The sequence below is a fragment of the Dermacentor variabilis genome, chromosome 1, assembly GCF_050947875.1.
Source record: "Dermacentor variabilis isolate Ectoservices chromosome 1, ASM5094787v1, whole genome shotgun sequence".
Taxonomy (NCBI): domain Eukaryota; kingdom Metazoa; phylum Arthropoda; class Arachnida; order Ixodida; family Ixodidae; genus Dermacentor; species Dermacentor variabilis.
The window spans coordinates 80,016,645-80,030,312 of record NC_134568.1 but is presented as its reverse complement, the minus strand read 5'-3'; the positions used below and the strand labels follow the sequence as shown (position 1 = coordinate 80,030,312).

The following is a 13,668-nucleotide window of genomic DNA, read 5'->3' as shown; positions in this document are numbered from 1 at the left end:
GCCTACTGCAAGGACACGGCATCGCCTACAAGTTGAGCAGCTGACGGCACACAGGGCAACGACAAGGTGGGCTCGTTTCAAATTTGATCGCGCAGCTTAGCAGGCTTCACCACATACGTCCGCTTTGAGTGAGATACGTCGTGAAGCACGCACGCCAAAATGGATCAGGACAAGCTGACGCCTGAAACGTCTCAAGTTATGACAGGGGAGCATGAAGTTTCACCGGCAAATATTCGACCACGAAGAGCAACTACGTTTTCCATGAAAGCTAAAGAAACGTATGAAACGAGCCGCGATGAGCACTGCCGGAGAGTAGACGCTGCCTGGAAGAACGTGGAGACAGCTATTTTCAAAGTATCATGTGCGAAAGAGGAAGACGTTAACAGCGCCGCAACGCAGCTTCGCGCAAGCTACGAGCGCTACGAGCACGTCGCCGCCAGATACGCTACCTTCCTCGCCAAAACGAGCAGATCTGAAACCCAGCAGGAATTAGAACTTCAGAAAACAATCGACGCAGATCGTTATGTGACTGTGAGCGACAAATTACGTGAGGCTACAGAACGAGAACGCGACCGCTTACAAGAGGTAATGTCGCAGCACTCTCTATCGGCCCACTCAAGCGTTTCTTCGAGGTCACGACGATCGGGCTCGTCAACAATCAGCCTAGCCGCTGTACAAGCACGCGCACAAGCTGAAGCCGTCCGGGCCAGAGCAGAGTTTGGTCGCAGAGAGGCCGCGATGCGCATTGAGAAGGCAAGGATAGAGGCTGAATTGGATATTTTGCAGCATGAAAAAGAAGCGGCAGCTGCAAACGCACAGGCGAATGCGCTCGAGGCAGCCGTGGAGCAGGATGGCGGGGAGCGCATGCGCACGCTCCCTCCTGTGGACCGAACGCTGCAGACTAGGAGTTACATCGATGAACAGCAAGCCCTACGCAACTCTGCGCTTGTGTTAACCGAGGTGGCTGTCACCAACTCTAGCGGCGACGTAAACAATGCTCACACGGCGCCGGGTGCCCACACGGCTGCGTATAATTCAATGTGTCTGCAAGCTGATGAACGGCCACCTGACTGCCATGCTGCCCCTAACAACTCAAGTTATGAGCATGCTGGAGCTACGAGTCGTCCTATGAACTTACGAGTTGATCCGCATCCGCTTGTGCACGCCCCAGCACACAACAGTTCAAGCTCAGAGCTAGCCGGTGTCCTTAAGTTCCTGTGCCGCAAAGACCTTGTTTCAAGCGGTCTTATCAAGTTTGATGATCGACCTGAGAACTTTCGCGCTTGGAAATCATCGTTCAAGGGTGTTGTCAGAGATCTAGGTCTTTCTGCCCAAGAAGAGCTAGACCTTCTCATCAAATGGCTTGGCCCTGAATCGTCACGTCAGGCTCGGAGGTTGAAATCAGTGCATGTCGATGACTTTTCAACGGGCTTGAACGTTGTGTGGAAACGGCTCGACGACGTCTTCGGGCGCCCTGAGGCAATTGAGGATGCACTACTGAAGCGGCTGGAAGACTTCCCGAAGATATCTCACCGGGAAAATACCAGACTCCAGGAACTTGGCGACCTCCTGCTAGAACTCGAGGCTGCGAAAACTGACCCGTATCTTGCCGGTCTTGGCTATTTGGATACCGCAAGAGGGGTCAACAAAATTGTATCGAAGTTGCCATCTGGACTTCAAGAAAATTGGATGTCGGCGGGATCGAAATACAAGAAAGATCATGACACTGCATTTCCACCCTTTTCTTTCTTTAGCAAATTCGTTAGAGATCAGGCCAGCATGAGGAACGACCCGAGTTTCATCTTGAATCCACAAAATGCCTCGTCCGAATTCAATCAAAGGAAGGAAGACAATGCTACGAAGACCACGCGGCAAAGATCATCTGTGTCAGCGAGGAAAACAGAAGTGGATCCTGCTTCTGCCAAGATTAATCAAGGTGCCACTGCTAACGAACAGCAACCGGAATCGAGGGACTTGAAAAGGTGGTGTCCATATCACAAGAAACCTCACCCCTTGGAAAGGTGTCGCGCCTTCCGTGAGAAAACCTTGGAAGAGCGGCAATCTTTCATAAAGAAGCAAGGGATCTGCCTACGATGCTGCTCATCCAAGAACCACATGCAGTGGCAATGTCAGGCAGTTGTGATATGCCTCATATGCGACAGCGCCGACCACGCCACAGCGCTTCACCCAGCACCGCCAACCTCAGAGCCGTCAAGGGCTAGTGGGTCTGATGACAGTACGACAGATGACTCAGAAAGAAGAGTCACATCTAGGCGTACCGAAGTGGCAAACGCTGGCAACAGCACAAAGTCGTGTGCTAAAATCTGCCTCGTAGAGGTGACCCATGAGACTCAGCCTGAGAAGACAGTCAGAGCGTACGCGATTCTTGACGACCAGAGTAATCGCTCGTTGGTTAGGCCAGAACTCCTCAACGATTTCGGAGTGAAGGGGACGTCTACGCAATACACGCTCCGCACTTGCTCCGGCAGTACTGAAGTGATTGGAAGAGTCGCTCATGGTTTTTTCGTGCAGAGCATGTCAGGCGAAGTCAAGTTTCCTCTTCCGCCTCTCCTCGAGTGCAAGGCAATTCCAGAAAACAGAGATGAAATTCCGACACCTGACGCTGCAAGGCACTACCCGCACTTGAAGTCTGTAGCAAATCACATTCCGCCTCTTGAGGAGGCTGGAATACTGCTCCTCCTTGGCCGGGACATCCTAAGAGCTCACAAGGTTCGTCAGACAATCAACGGACCCCACGACGCGCCGTATGCTCAGAAGCTTGACCTCGGATGGGTCATTGTCGGCGACGTTTGCGTTGGTCGAACGCGGGAAACGGGCAGCGTCAACGTGTTCAAGACCCATGTGCTGTACAGTGGGCGACCATCTCTTTTTGAGCCGTGCCAAAGACATTTCTTTGTTAGGGAGGCGCCGATTCTCTACTCTGCGGATAAGGTCTCAAAAGATTTACGATTGGCAGCAACATTGGATGACACCCTGGCCCCGAATCTTTTCGAAACAACAGAACTTGACAAGCAGCGTGCTCTCTCCATGGAAGACAAGACATTCCTCAAGATAATGAATAGTGAATTCACCCAAGACAAATTAAACAATTGGGTCGCCCCTCTCCCCTTTCGCACACCGAGAAGTCGGCTTCCGAACAACAGAGAACAAGCTCTGTCTCGTCTGCTCTCGCTACGGCGTTCCCTGCGAAAAAATCCTGAAACAAGGGAACGTTTCGTGAACTTCATGAACGAGCTCTTCATCAAGGGTCATGCGGAGGAAGCTCCACCACTTCACGTGGACGAAGAATGTTGGTATCTGCCCATATTCGGCGTTCACCACCCCCAGAAGCCTGATCAAATCCGAGTCGTATTTGACTCCAGCGCTCAGTATGAAGGGGTATCTCTGAACAACGTTCTCCTGACCGGCCCTGACCTGACGAATAACCTTGTGGGGATTTTGATACGCTTCCGGCAAGAACCAGTTGCGGTTACAGCAGACGTCCAGCAAATGTTCTACAGCTTCATGGTTCGCGAGGACCATCAGAACTACCTGAGGTTCCTCTGGTTTAAGGACAACGATATATCCAGAGAAATCATAGAGTGCCGAATGAAGGTTCATGTTTTCGGCAACAGCCCATCGCCAGCTGTTTCAACGTATGGCCTTCGACGGACTGCCCAACAAGCTGCCCCAAGATTTGGTGAAGATGCCAGGAAGTTCATTGAAAGAGATTTCTACGTCGATGATGCGCTTAAGTCTCTTCCGAGCGAAGAAGATGCCATTAGTCTGCTGCAAAGAACGCAGAAAATGCTTGCAACAGCTAACATAAGGCTTCACAAGATAGCTTCGAATGGGCAGAATGTGCTGAATGCATTTCCTCGAGAGGACCACGCCCAGGGACTGAAGAACCTCGACTTCGGCACAGACGCGTCGCTTACGCAGAGAAGTCTCGGTCTACTGTGGGACATAGGCGACGACAGCTTCGTCTTCAGGGCTCCTCGTCAGGACAGGCCATATACGCGGCGAGGAGTGCTGTCGACCGTCAACAGCCTTTACGATCCACTAGGGTTTGTGGCTCCAATAACGGTTCAAGGCAAGTACCTTCTCCGTGACCTCGTGACGAAGGGCTATGACTGGGACACGCCGCTTTCGGACGAGAAGAAGCAGAGATGGGACGAGTGGAAGAACTCTCTCCAGACACTACAGCACCTTCACGTGCGAAGAACGTATACGCCAGTCTCGACACTTGAAGCCGGAAGTAGGGACATCCATGCATTTTCAGACGCGTCCACAAGGGCCGTCGCAGCTGTGGCATACCTACGCGTGACTGACAAGCAAGGAAACAGACACGTCGGATTTGTCATGGGAAAGGCCAAGCTTGCTCCACAACCAGAACACACCATCCCAAGGCTTGAGTTGTGTGCAGCAGTGCTTGCTGTAGAGATGACCGATTCTATAGTACGAGAATTGGACTTCCAGCCGAACTCGGTCACGTTCTACACAGATAGCAAAGTGGTCTTGGGTTACATATACAACGAAACACGAAGGTTCTACGTGTATGTGGCCAACAGGGTGCAGCGGATACGTAGCAGCACGCAACCTGAACAATGGAAATACGTTCACACAGACGAAAATCCAGCAGACCATGCCACTAGAGCGATTCCAGCGGCACAGCTTAAGAGCACGAACTGGTTGTCCGGACCTGATTTTCTCTCACGACGAGAAGAGGAAGCACGGTCGTCGAGCTTCATCCTCCTAAATCCTGACGAAGACAAAGAAATACGCCCTGAAGTCTGCACTCTGGCGACGGAGGTGAACAAACGACAGCGACTCGGAGCCGAACGCTTTCATAGGTTCTCGAACTGGAAATCTCTCACTCGTGCTGTAGCAAGTCTGATCCAGGTTGCCCATCGCGCAAAGAACGCATCACAAGGAGAGGTAGCTCCCGTTGAGGCGCTCTCCAAAGCCAGGCTCGTCATCATTCGCGCAGTACAGCAGGACGCATTTTATGAAGAGATATGCTGTATCCAGAGAGGAGAGCAGGTTCACAAGACAAGCTCGCTTCGAAGGCTTGACCCATTCTTAGACGCCAACGGCTTGATCCGCGTCGGCGGCCGCTTGAACAGAAGCGACCTGCCAGACGATGAGAAACACCCTCTCTTAATGCCGGGTCGGCACCATGTGGCAACGCTTCTCGTGCGCCACCACCATGAATGCGTGCAACACCAGGGCCGACACTTCACAGAAGGAGCCGTACGAGCTGCTGGGTATTGGATCGTCGGAGGTAAAAGGTGCATCTCATCCGTGCTGCAAGCATGCATTTCATGCAAGAAGCTGCGAGGGCGCTTTCACGACCAGAAGATGGCTGACCTTCCGGCAGACCGAATCAGCACAGATCCTCCTTTCACGAATGTTGGAATCGATGTTTTCGGTCCCTGGATGATTGCCTCTCGCCGAACGAGAGGTGGTGTTGCAAACAGCAAGCGCTGGGCAGTCATGTTCACTTGCTTAAGCATTCGCGCAGTGCACATTGAGCTGATCGAATCAATGGATACGTCGAGTTTCATTAATGCCTTCCGAAGGTTCCTAGCAGTGCGAGGCCCCATCAAGCTAATACGCTCTGACTGCGGGACCAATTTTATCGGAGCTTGCAGAGAACTTGGAATCAGCGCAGAGGGCATTCATCGCTCACAAATAGGCAAGTTCCTCAGCGGAAACGGCTGCAAATGGATATTCAATCCACCGCACGCGTCCCATATGGGCGGTGCGTGGGAGCGGATGATCGGCATTGCACGCCGCATTCTTGACTCAATGCTCATGCAGTCACGTCATCAACGACTCACGCATGACATTCTTGCAACCTTTTTGGCAGAAGTTGCAGCCATCATTAATGCCAGGCCCATAACTCCTACTTCGTCTGACCCCGAAGATCCCACAATCCTAACTCCGGCGACACTCTTAACCCAAAAACACGGAAGCGCATCTGTAACAACTGGGCAGTTAGATACAAGCAACCTCTACAAACGGCATTGGCGTCTCGTGCAAAACCTGGCTGACGAGTTCTGGAAGCGCTGGCGCACAACGTATGTCACTACTTTGCAGCAACGCCGAAAATGGCAAGCAGCAAAACCCGACCTCAAAGAAGGCGACGTCGTTCTACTCAGGGATAAAGAAGCGACCCGCAACGACTGGCCCGTCGGAGTGATTACGCGAAGCCTGCTCAGCGCAGATGGAAGGGTGCGCAAGGTCGAGCTGAAAACAGCCAAAGACGGGGTTGTGAAAACATTCTTCCGACCAACAACAGAAGTTGTGCGTTTGCTGTGACCGTGATATAGTGGTGGCGTCTTAACAACGAAAGACACCAGACGGGGAGTGTTCTGTGCGCATCGCGAATGCACGGCCAGACTTTTCTTTCAAGAGGGAAGCGAGCCTTCCTTACTTTTATTGCTTTCTCTTTCACTGGCCCCCGCGGACTCCGAGCTGTGCGCGAAAGAAAGGACCCCGCTCCCTCCGTTCGGTTCCTGGAAGTGACCCAGTGACGACGCTTCGGGCTGTCGGGTGTTGTTTCCCGGGCCTGGGGGCGGCGACGGGGATGGAAACCGCGGTTGGAAAAGCGCGGGACGGGCAGACTCGCCCCACCGGCCCTAGAGAACGGACCACTTTTTTACGGGGCTAAAACTGAACGTTTTGTGTATTTTTAACTTGCTTTTTTGACCTTCTCAGTGTAATTAAAGTTTGTTTTAAATGTTCAACTGCGTTCGACCCGTTATCTAGCTGGACAGCGGACGCTTTGATCCCGTCAAGTGCGATCCGCGAGGCCAGCATAGTAATGAAAGCTGCAACTGGCATCAGCCGGCCAGGAGAGCGATCATGCAGACTCACGTGTCGACAGTTCCGTCGCTAGCAAGATTTCCAGCACTGTGTGTATCGTCGGCGCGAAAGCCCTATAGCTTCCATTCTGTATAGTACTCCACGTTATTTGGTGTCGAGGTACACATAATAAGAGGCCACGCCACTGAAAAAAATAAAGGCCACTATTCGGACGAAACTAACTACATGTTGTTATTAGCATCGATCTCAAGAAGTGTCCAGTATTTGTCGTGCTCCCCTTAATTAAATGTTGAATAAAAGTTAACTGTTAATCATTAACGTTATTGTCATTACATGTATTAATATTGAATTTTTAGAGCGCATTTGAAAACACGAGTTTGATTTGTTTGACGTGTGTTGCCTCTTGTGGAGATTTTCTTCTTTTTTCTCATTTCAGAATGCTCCCAAGAAATTAAGTAACACAGATTTGTACAGACCTATCCAAGTATGCGAATAGCCGAAACGTGTTATGCATTAGGCGCATAATGCAGCCGGACTCCTCTTTGGCCCTTCTCTTTCGACACGCTGCGCCATCTAGTCCCTGCGAAGTCCTTTGCGTGGCTTCCAAGATCGAGTGGCCTTCGAGATTGGATTAGAAGTTAGACAAATATTCTTAGACAGCACTATACCATCAGGGAGCAGCCCACATTTAGACTCCAATATCTTAGGGACGGGCCCATATTTCTGGTTAGATAGTTAGCCGGAAAGAAAACTGGTCTGACAATGCCAAGAATGCTATTCTCATTGAAGTTGCATTAAAAAACCAATGCAGCCAACTAATTATTTGTAATCTACATCAGCGCTGTCATTTGTCCTAAAGATGTAATTATGTGAAGAATTTGCTACGTGAGAACACGACAGGTGCAAGTCACGTCTTCATCAAGGTGCGGGGTGATAACTTTTTCAGATTGCACCATTTACATCTAAGCGTTGTCTCTCTGGTGTACGAAGTTGCGCTGTTACTCCACTTGGTCGAGTAAACAAGCCGTCAAACAACATAAGTGTCATCTAATCCAATCGCTGGCGCTGCACTCAGCCTCATTGGAAACACTAACGTGATCCCCCACTTTAGGTGCGGTGTGTTTCTCAAACCGCCATGTGGGATGCTCTAGCGAAAGAAGTCAATTTTAAACAGCTGACTGTCATGTCGCTTCTCTGCTCCCTGGTCAAACGATAGCAGTAACATGACGGTTTGCCACCAATGTACTCGCATGTCACGATGTAAACTTTAATGGGTGGGGAGCTTTGAAGGCACTTGTTCAAGTTCCGACATAGGCTTATGTTCATTCACGGAGTGCTATTCGGCACGCTTGCACCAACTCGGACTCGGCGCTTCGTGCACGACACACACCGCGGCGCCTGCGAGTGCCTACCATCGCATGCTAACGCTCTGCGGGACCAGCACTTGTGATCCGTGACCATTATCTTTCATTACCCACATTAAGCCTAACAGGCGATGCATCCAAGCAGCCCTCAATCCGTGCTTTCTGTTTTGTTTTGTTTTTGCAGCCCCCCGCGTGCGACTCGAATCTGTTCCCGCGCTAAGGAATACGGCGGAAACGTTTGCGCGAGGGAAGCAAGGAGGTGCTTACGATTCAGACACCGCAGAAGCGGCAGCGGAGGTGGTGCTGGTAGTGGTGCTGCAGCTCATAATTGCGCCATTCGGCGCCGCTGCTTTGGAGAGGAACGAGACCCAGAGTTCGATATCGCCAGAACGTGTTCTCCTTCCCTTGCGTCGGAGGCACTTCTCTCTTCGCTACGCCTCAATTCCTTCTCTTGTTGTTGCCGCTGTGTTCTCGCCGCATTGCGGTCAGGCTTCTGTTCCAATTCGCTGCTAGTTTCCTAATACGGTCAGATATACACTTCTTATATGCTAACCATGAGTGACGCTGGACGTAGAAAATTTCAACGCGCCGACACACACACACACACACACACACACACACACACACACACACACACACACACACACACACACACACACACACACACACACACACACACACACACGCACGCACGCACACGCACACACACACACACACACACACACACACACACACACACAAGAGACAGAATAAAGGGCGGATCATGATTTTTCACAATTGGTCTATACATGACGTGCGCGAGGTGTCACCACGTGCGACAGCCATGTTTCATTTGAAGCCATTGGTACTGCAGTTCTACGCTCGTCGTCGACAACTGTTCAGTCTTTCGTAGCAAGTCCGAGGAGCAAAGGAACTAAAAAATCTAGAAAGACGAGCAGTCGAAAAATAAAAAGTAAAAAACTCAAGATGAAGCAAAAAAATAAAAGCCCACAAACAGGGAGTGGTTGCCACCGAGGTGAACTAAGAGCTGTGAAAGAGGAAAATGCACGACGCGGAGAATTTACGGCTCGAGACGTCGCCGTAAACTCGTCTTGCTGCTGCGCCTTTCGGGCTCAGCTGTCGACGCCCTGCCACGGATGGCGGCAGGAGAGACCATAACACGGCGGTCCCCGCATATTTGAGGCCACGGAAAGGAGGGGGAGAAAAGTGAGGGGCAAAGAGATGTAAGGGATGAACCATGCGCTGCAATTCACTTTTATTTCGCGATATACGCGCCGAATACGGGAGAACAACAACAACAAGAAAATGGACGGCGAAGGCTGCTGTTTGCGCGGACACGTGCGCTGCAGCTCACACGCAACGAGAAGGGACCGGCGCATAAAGAACGGAGGCAGCAGCCCAAGAAAGCGGCTGCGGCGGCGATAACTACGCCCGGTGCCTTGGCCTTCGTCATCTCTGCCTTTTCCCCGTCGGCTTCCTACCGCGTCCGTTGCTTGCGAGCGCGTCAACTGCTCGCTCCTCGACACGCCGCTATTAAGATGCCAGGTTCCGGCGAGTTAAGACTCTTCTGAGCGGCTGCTGACAGGCCCCTCTCTGGCGTTCGAGCGTCGTCGTCGCATGACACGAGTGAGGAACCTTGCTCCCTCTTCGCCGGGGCCACGAGGTGCGCTGCGAGTTTCTTCTGTCGTCCGACCACGCCTTTCTCTCCCCTTCATTATTTTTCATACACATTCGCATATTTAGCGCGACGTTAGACGACATGCGGCGTGTTGTCAAGGAACCCTTCGAGGTCTTCACGGTGCCACCGCGTCGAAGATGTGCATCAAGGTGACCAGCCGTGCGAAACCTACCCGGGAAACAGAGCAACTCACAAATGCCACGCGCCTAATCACGCAACAAAGCCAACGCGAAAACAGGAAACAAGCCTGACCACGAACCCTGCGGGAAATTATAGTGCACAAATGTTCAACGGACAAAACTGAAACGTCTTAAAAACTGAAACGCTGCATGCGCAAATGTGATTTCTGCATTCCTTCATCGCAGTGATATAGGTGAGGCCCAATTTTTTTTTTTGACATATCGATGGGATACCTCATAACCTCAGCGCGTCGCTTAACAATCGACGCGCTCACGTGTCATCGTTCATTATTTATGAATAAATTATGGGGTTTTACGTACCAAAACCACGATCTGGTTATGAGGCATGCCGTAGTGGGGGACTACGGAAATTTGTACTGCACCTGGGGTTCTTTAACGTTTAACGGGTGTTTTCGAATTTTGCCCCCATCGAAATGCGGCCGCCGTGGCCGGGATGCCATCCCGCGGCACGTGTCATCGTACACTGACGTGTACGTAAACTCTGCAAGTTACTGAACGTGGCAGTGATCAGATTTCATTTTTGGCTGACAGCACATTTCCCGTGTCTCTTTCGGAGCAGATGTTGACGTGATAACTAAGTTCTCGAAATGTTCGACAGGTGACGATGTGCCGATCTTGAGTTCTTAAAGTGAAGCTGTATATGGCTAGCCGATTCGTCCGTCTGTCTGTCCGTCCTTACGTCGGTCGCTTGTATGCCAAAAACTCCTTCGGCGCAGTTCCATGCGCATGCGCGAAAGAAAGAAAGGAAGAGAGACGCCGGGCGATAGGCCAACACCACCTAGATACCACAAGGACTGTTTACTCCGATCCATGACGTCCCGCTACCTGGCCCGAAATTTCCATTGACAAGACTGGCGCGATGAAAGCGGTGGCGTTAAAATCACTGTTGCCTACTCGGGAGCATCCCCGTTAGATTCTATGGCAATCGCAGCAGGCAACATGACGTCATGATAGGAGCGAAAAGGCCTTGTGGTGCTGGATTAGCTGCACAAGTAGTAACGTCATTGCTTTCTGTCGCAGCCGAGGGCGCGCGCAGCAGTTTCTCTTCGGCTCCGAAATGAGTAGGCCACGTGCCATACGCACTCCTGAGGAGCAGGCAGCTTTCGATCAGCAACGCCGTTATCAGAACCGGGAACGAGCTCGTCTACGCAGCGCCGATGCTGCAGCCCGGGCGCAAGAACAGGCTCGTGCAGCCGAGCGCAAGCAGCAGCTGCGTACCGAGGATCCGGCAGCCTACCAAACCATCGTTTAATGAACCGTAGGGATTGACTTAGTGATAAACACCGCCGCCGCACGTTTCAGGTTCGGTGGCTAACCATCTGTATGGAGTGCTTGGGCGGTATTTTTTTTTCTCTTCATTACTCAGGTTAAAAGAGTCGACATAGAACTACAGCGCTATCATCTAATGAAATCGAAGACAAGCGAACTAACAAAAAAAAGAAACAAAAGAAAAAATGGCATTCGATTAGGTAACCCCAGTGCGTTTGAAGGAGTTATTGCACACTATTTGTGTGTAACCTCCGTTGTGTGTTTCACAAACAGGTGTGAGCTTGACCACTAGATGTGTGTCGACCAACAGATGCGGGTTTGACAGAATAAAGCCAGCCAGTTCTTTATACACATTTTTACACATTCCTGTGTTTCACACTGAAACGGCCGTATAGCGCCTCCTGTTCACTGTCTAATACCCTGGCCTTAAACCAGTCAGAGCACGCAAATTTATTTTAAAGCTGCAGCTGCAGCAGCCAACATACTTCCACAATGTTCGTTTAGAATAGACTAGGTAATGGCGAAGCTCACTGTTTTGAAGTGATTCAGCCGAACAGGCCTCTCACCACTCATACTACACGCATGACGCGCTGTTTGCCCGACGCGTATAGTGAATGAAGCCGATGGTAGAGATGCCATACCACACGAGCGGCGAGTATATTTCTCGTCTTCTTTTATCTTTGATGAGACCTTTCTTTCTCTCTGCACATCGGTCGCAAGGGGTTCCTGCGACCGCTGCCATCTTGTTTCAAAGGATGCTCACGCGCGGTATAAATGACGGCGGGACGCATGCGACACAGAAATTATAAAATTGCCCGACATAGGCCAGGGGTGCGTTCGTGATCAATAAAAGCAAAAAGGAAAGCAGAGTGCACGTAAGCCATGTTGCTTGTTTCGTCGAGTCAAACAGCACACGCCAGAGGTGCCTAGCAATCGCTACAAAATACGGCCCATATATGACACTTGCCTATATGGTCGAGCGACGGGCTCAGGACTACACCATGCGACACTTGGCTACATGGAGCTGTTCGATTCGATATTGGTTTGCCATGGATAGTAACAGCACAACAAGGACGAAGTTTCGGCCGTTACCACTTTTATGAGTAATGTAGACGAGCGAAGTAACAGCGCTATCCAAAGAACGCCACGCGGAGTGAGGATACCATAAAGATAAAACGAAAAGACAGAAATTAAACGCGTATTATCTGCCATGATGTGCCTAGGTCGTCGAGAACGCAGAAAACCTCATCCTTTGCATGATGCGTCGTCATCCATGCAGGCCACTTCAGCCGTTTACGGCTAGTCGGTTACTTCTGTGTCCGTTATGCAGATATGTGAGTGACTGTTCATTATAATCACGGTGACTAATACGATGCTCCTACAATGATGTGGTTTGTCTCTCTGTCATATGTAAATATGTCGTTTTCATACGGTCCTTAGGTATCTCAAACAAATAAAAACATGGACCGGTATAATGTAAGGCTTCCTTCCGCTCAACTATATTCCTTTCTTATCATCCAGCGCTTGAGATGGCCCGTTTACGATAATGACATTGGCCGGCCACTACTTGGAAGACTTACGAAGCGCAAAAAGGATAAGAATTACAATAGGATCGTACATTAACACCGCCGTGTACACGGCTCATAAATTACTTTATGTTAACTAGCACTTAGTTTTCATAAATTTGAAGCATCTTATCTGCGCATGCTGTTTCATAGAGATGAAGCGATGTTTCAGGCTTCATAATGAAGTGACACAAAATAGTTCTCTGCAGGACGTAGGCAGGTCACGAATCTGACAGCAGATGTACTGACATAAACAGAAGGGCAAGAAGGAAAAGCGCCCGAACACTACTTGCCTTCTCTATAAGCTGAAAATGGCTATAGTTTGGATCGCTAAGTGAAATTTTAAGAGATGTATGTATACAGTCAAAAACAAAAAAAATATTGAGTGAACAGCGACATGGAGCAAGCAAAAGAAAGTGAAGGCAACAAGGCGCCAGAGGGAAATCAAAGAAGGGCGCTCGGATGTAGCCGCTTTGTTCCGCAGGTCGGTTGTAGCCGGAGCACGGCGACGCAGGAGGAGGCGCGAGTGGCTCTGCCGCCTCTTTGTGGCCCCCGCGATGGGTCGAAAAGCTCATCCGTCTCTGCCAGCGGTGCCCGTTCGGGACGCCCCGGAGAGCGCGGATAAACAATGACGGCCGCGACACCGGAGACAACGGGCCGCTGGCGAGAAGTTAAAACTTGCGAACAGGAAACGCTGTCCTCACCGCGGGTCCCCATTCCTCTCTCTTTCTCCTCCTGGTTCCCATTGACGTAGGGGGGAG

The 13,668-nt window shown here is 50.8% G+C and overlaps 1 protein-coding gene across 1 annotated transcript; it reads left to right on the top strand.

Moving 5' to 3' along the window:
* The first annotated feature begins 738 nt into the window (after positions 1-738).
* LOC142576917 (uncharacterized) lies at positions 739-6,324 on the top strand. Its single transcript, XM_075687062.1, has one exon. The coding sequence runs from the start codon at positions 739-741 to the stop codon at positions 6,322-6,324; it is 5,586 nt and encodes a 1,861-aa protein (XP_075543177.1).
* The last annotated feature ends 7,344 nt before the right edge of the window (positions 6,325-13,668 follow it).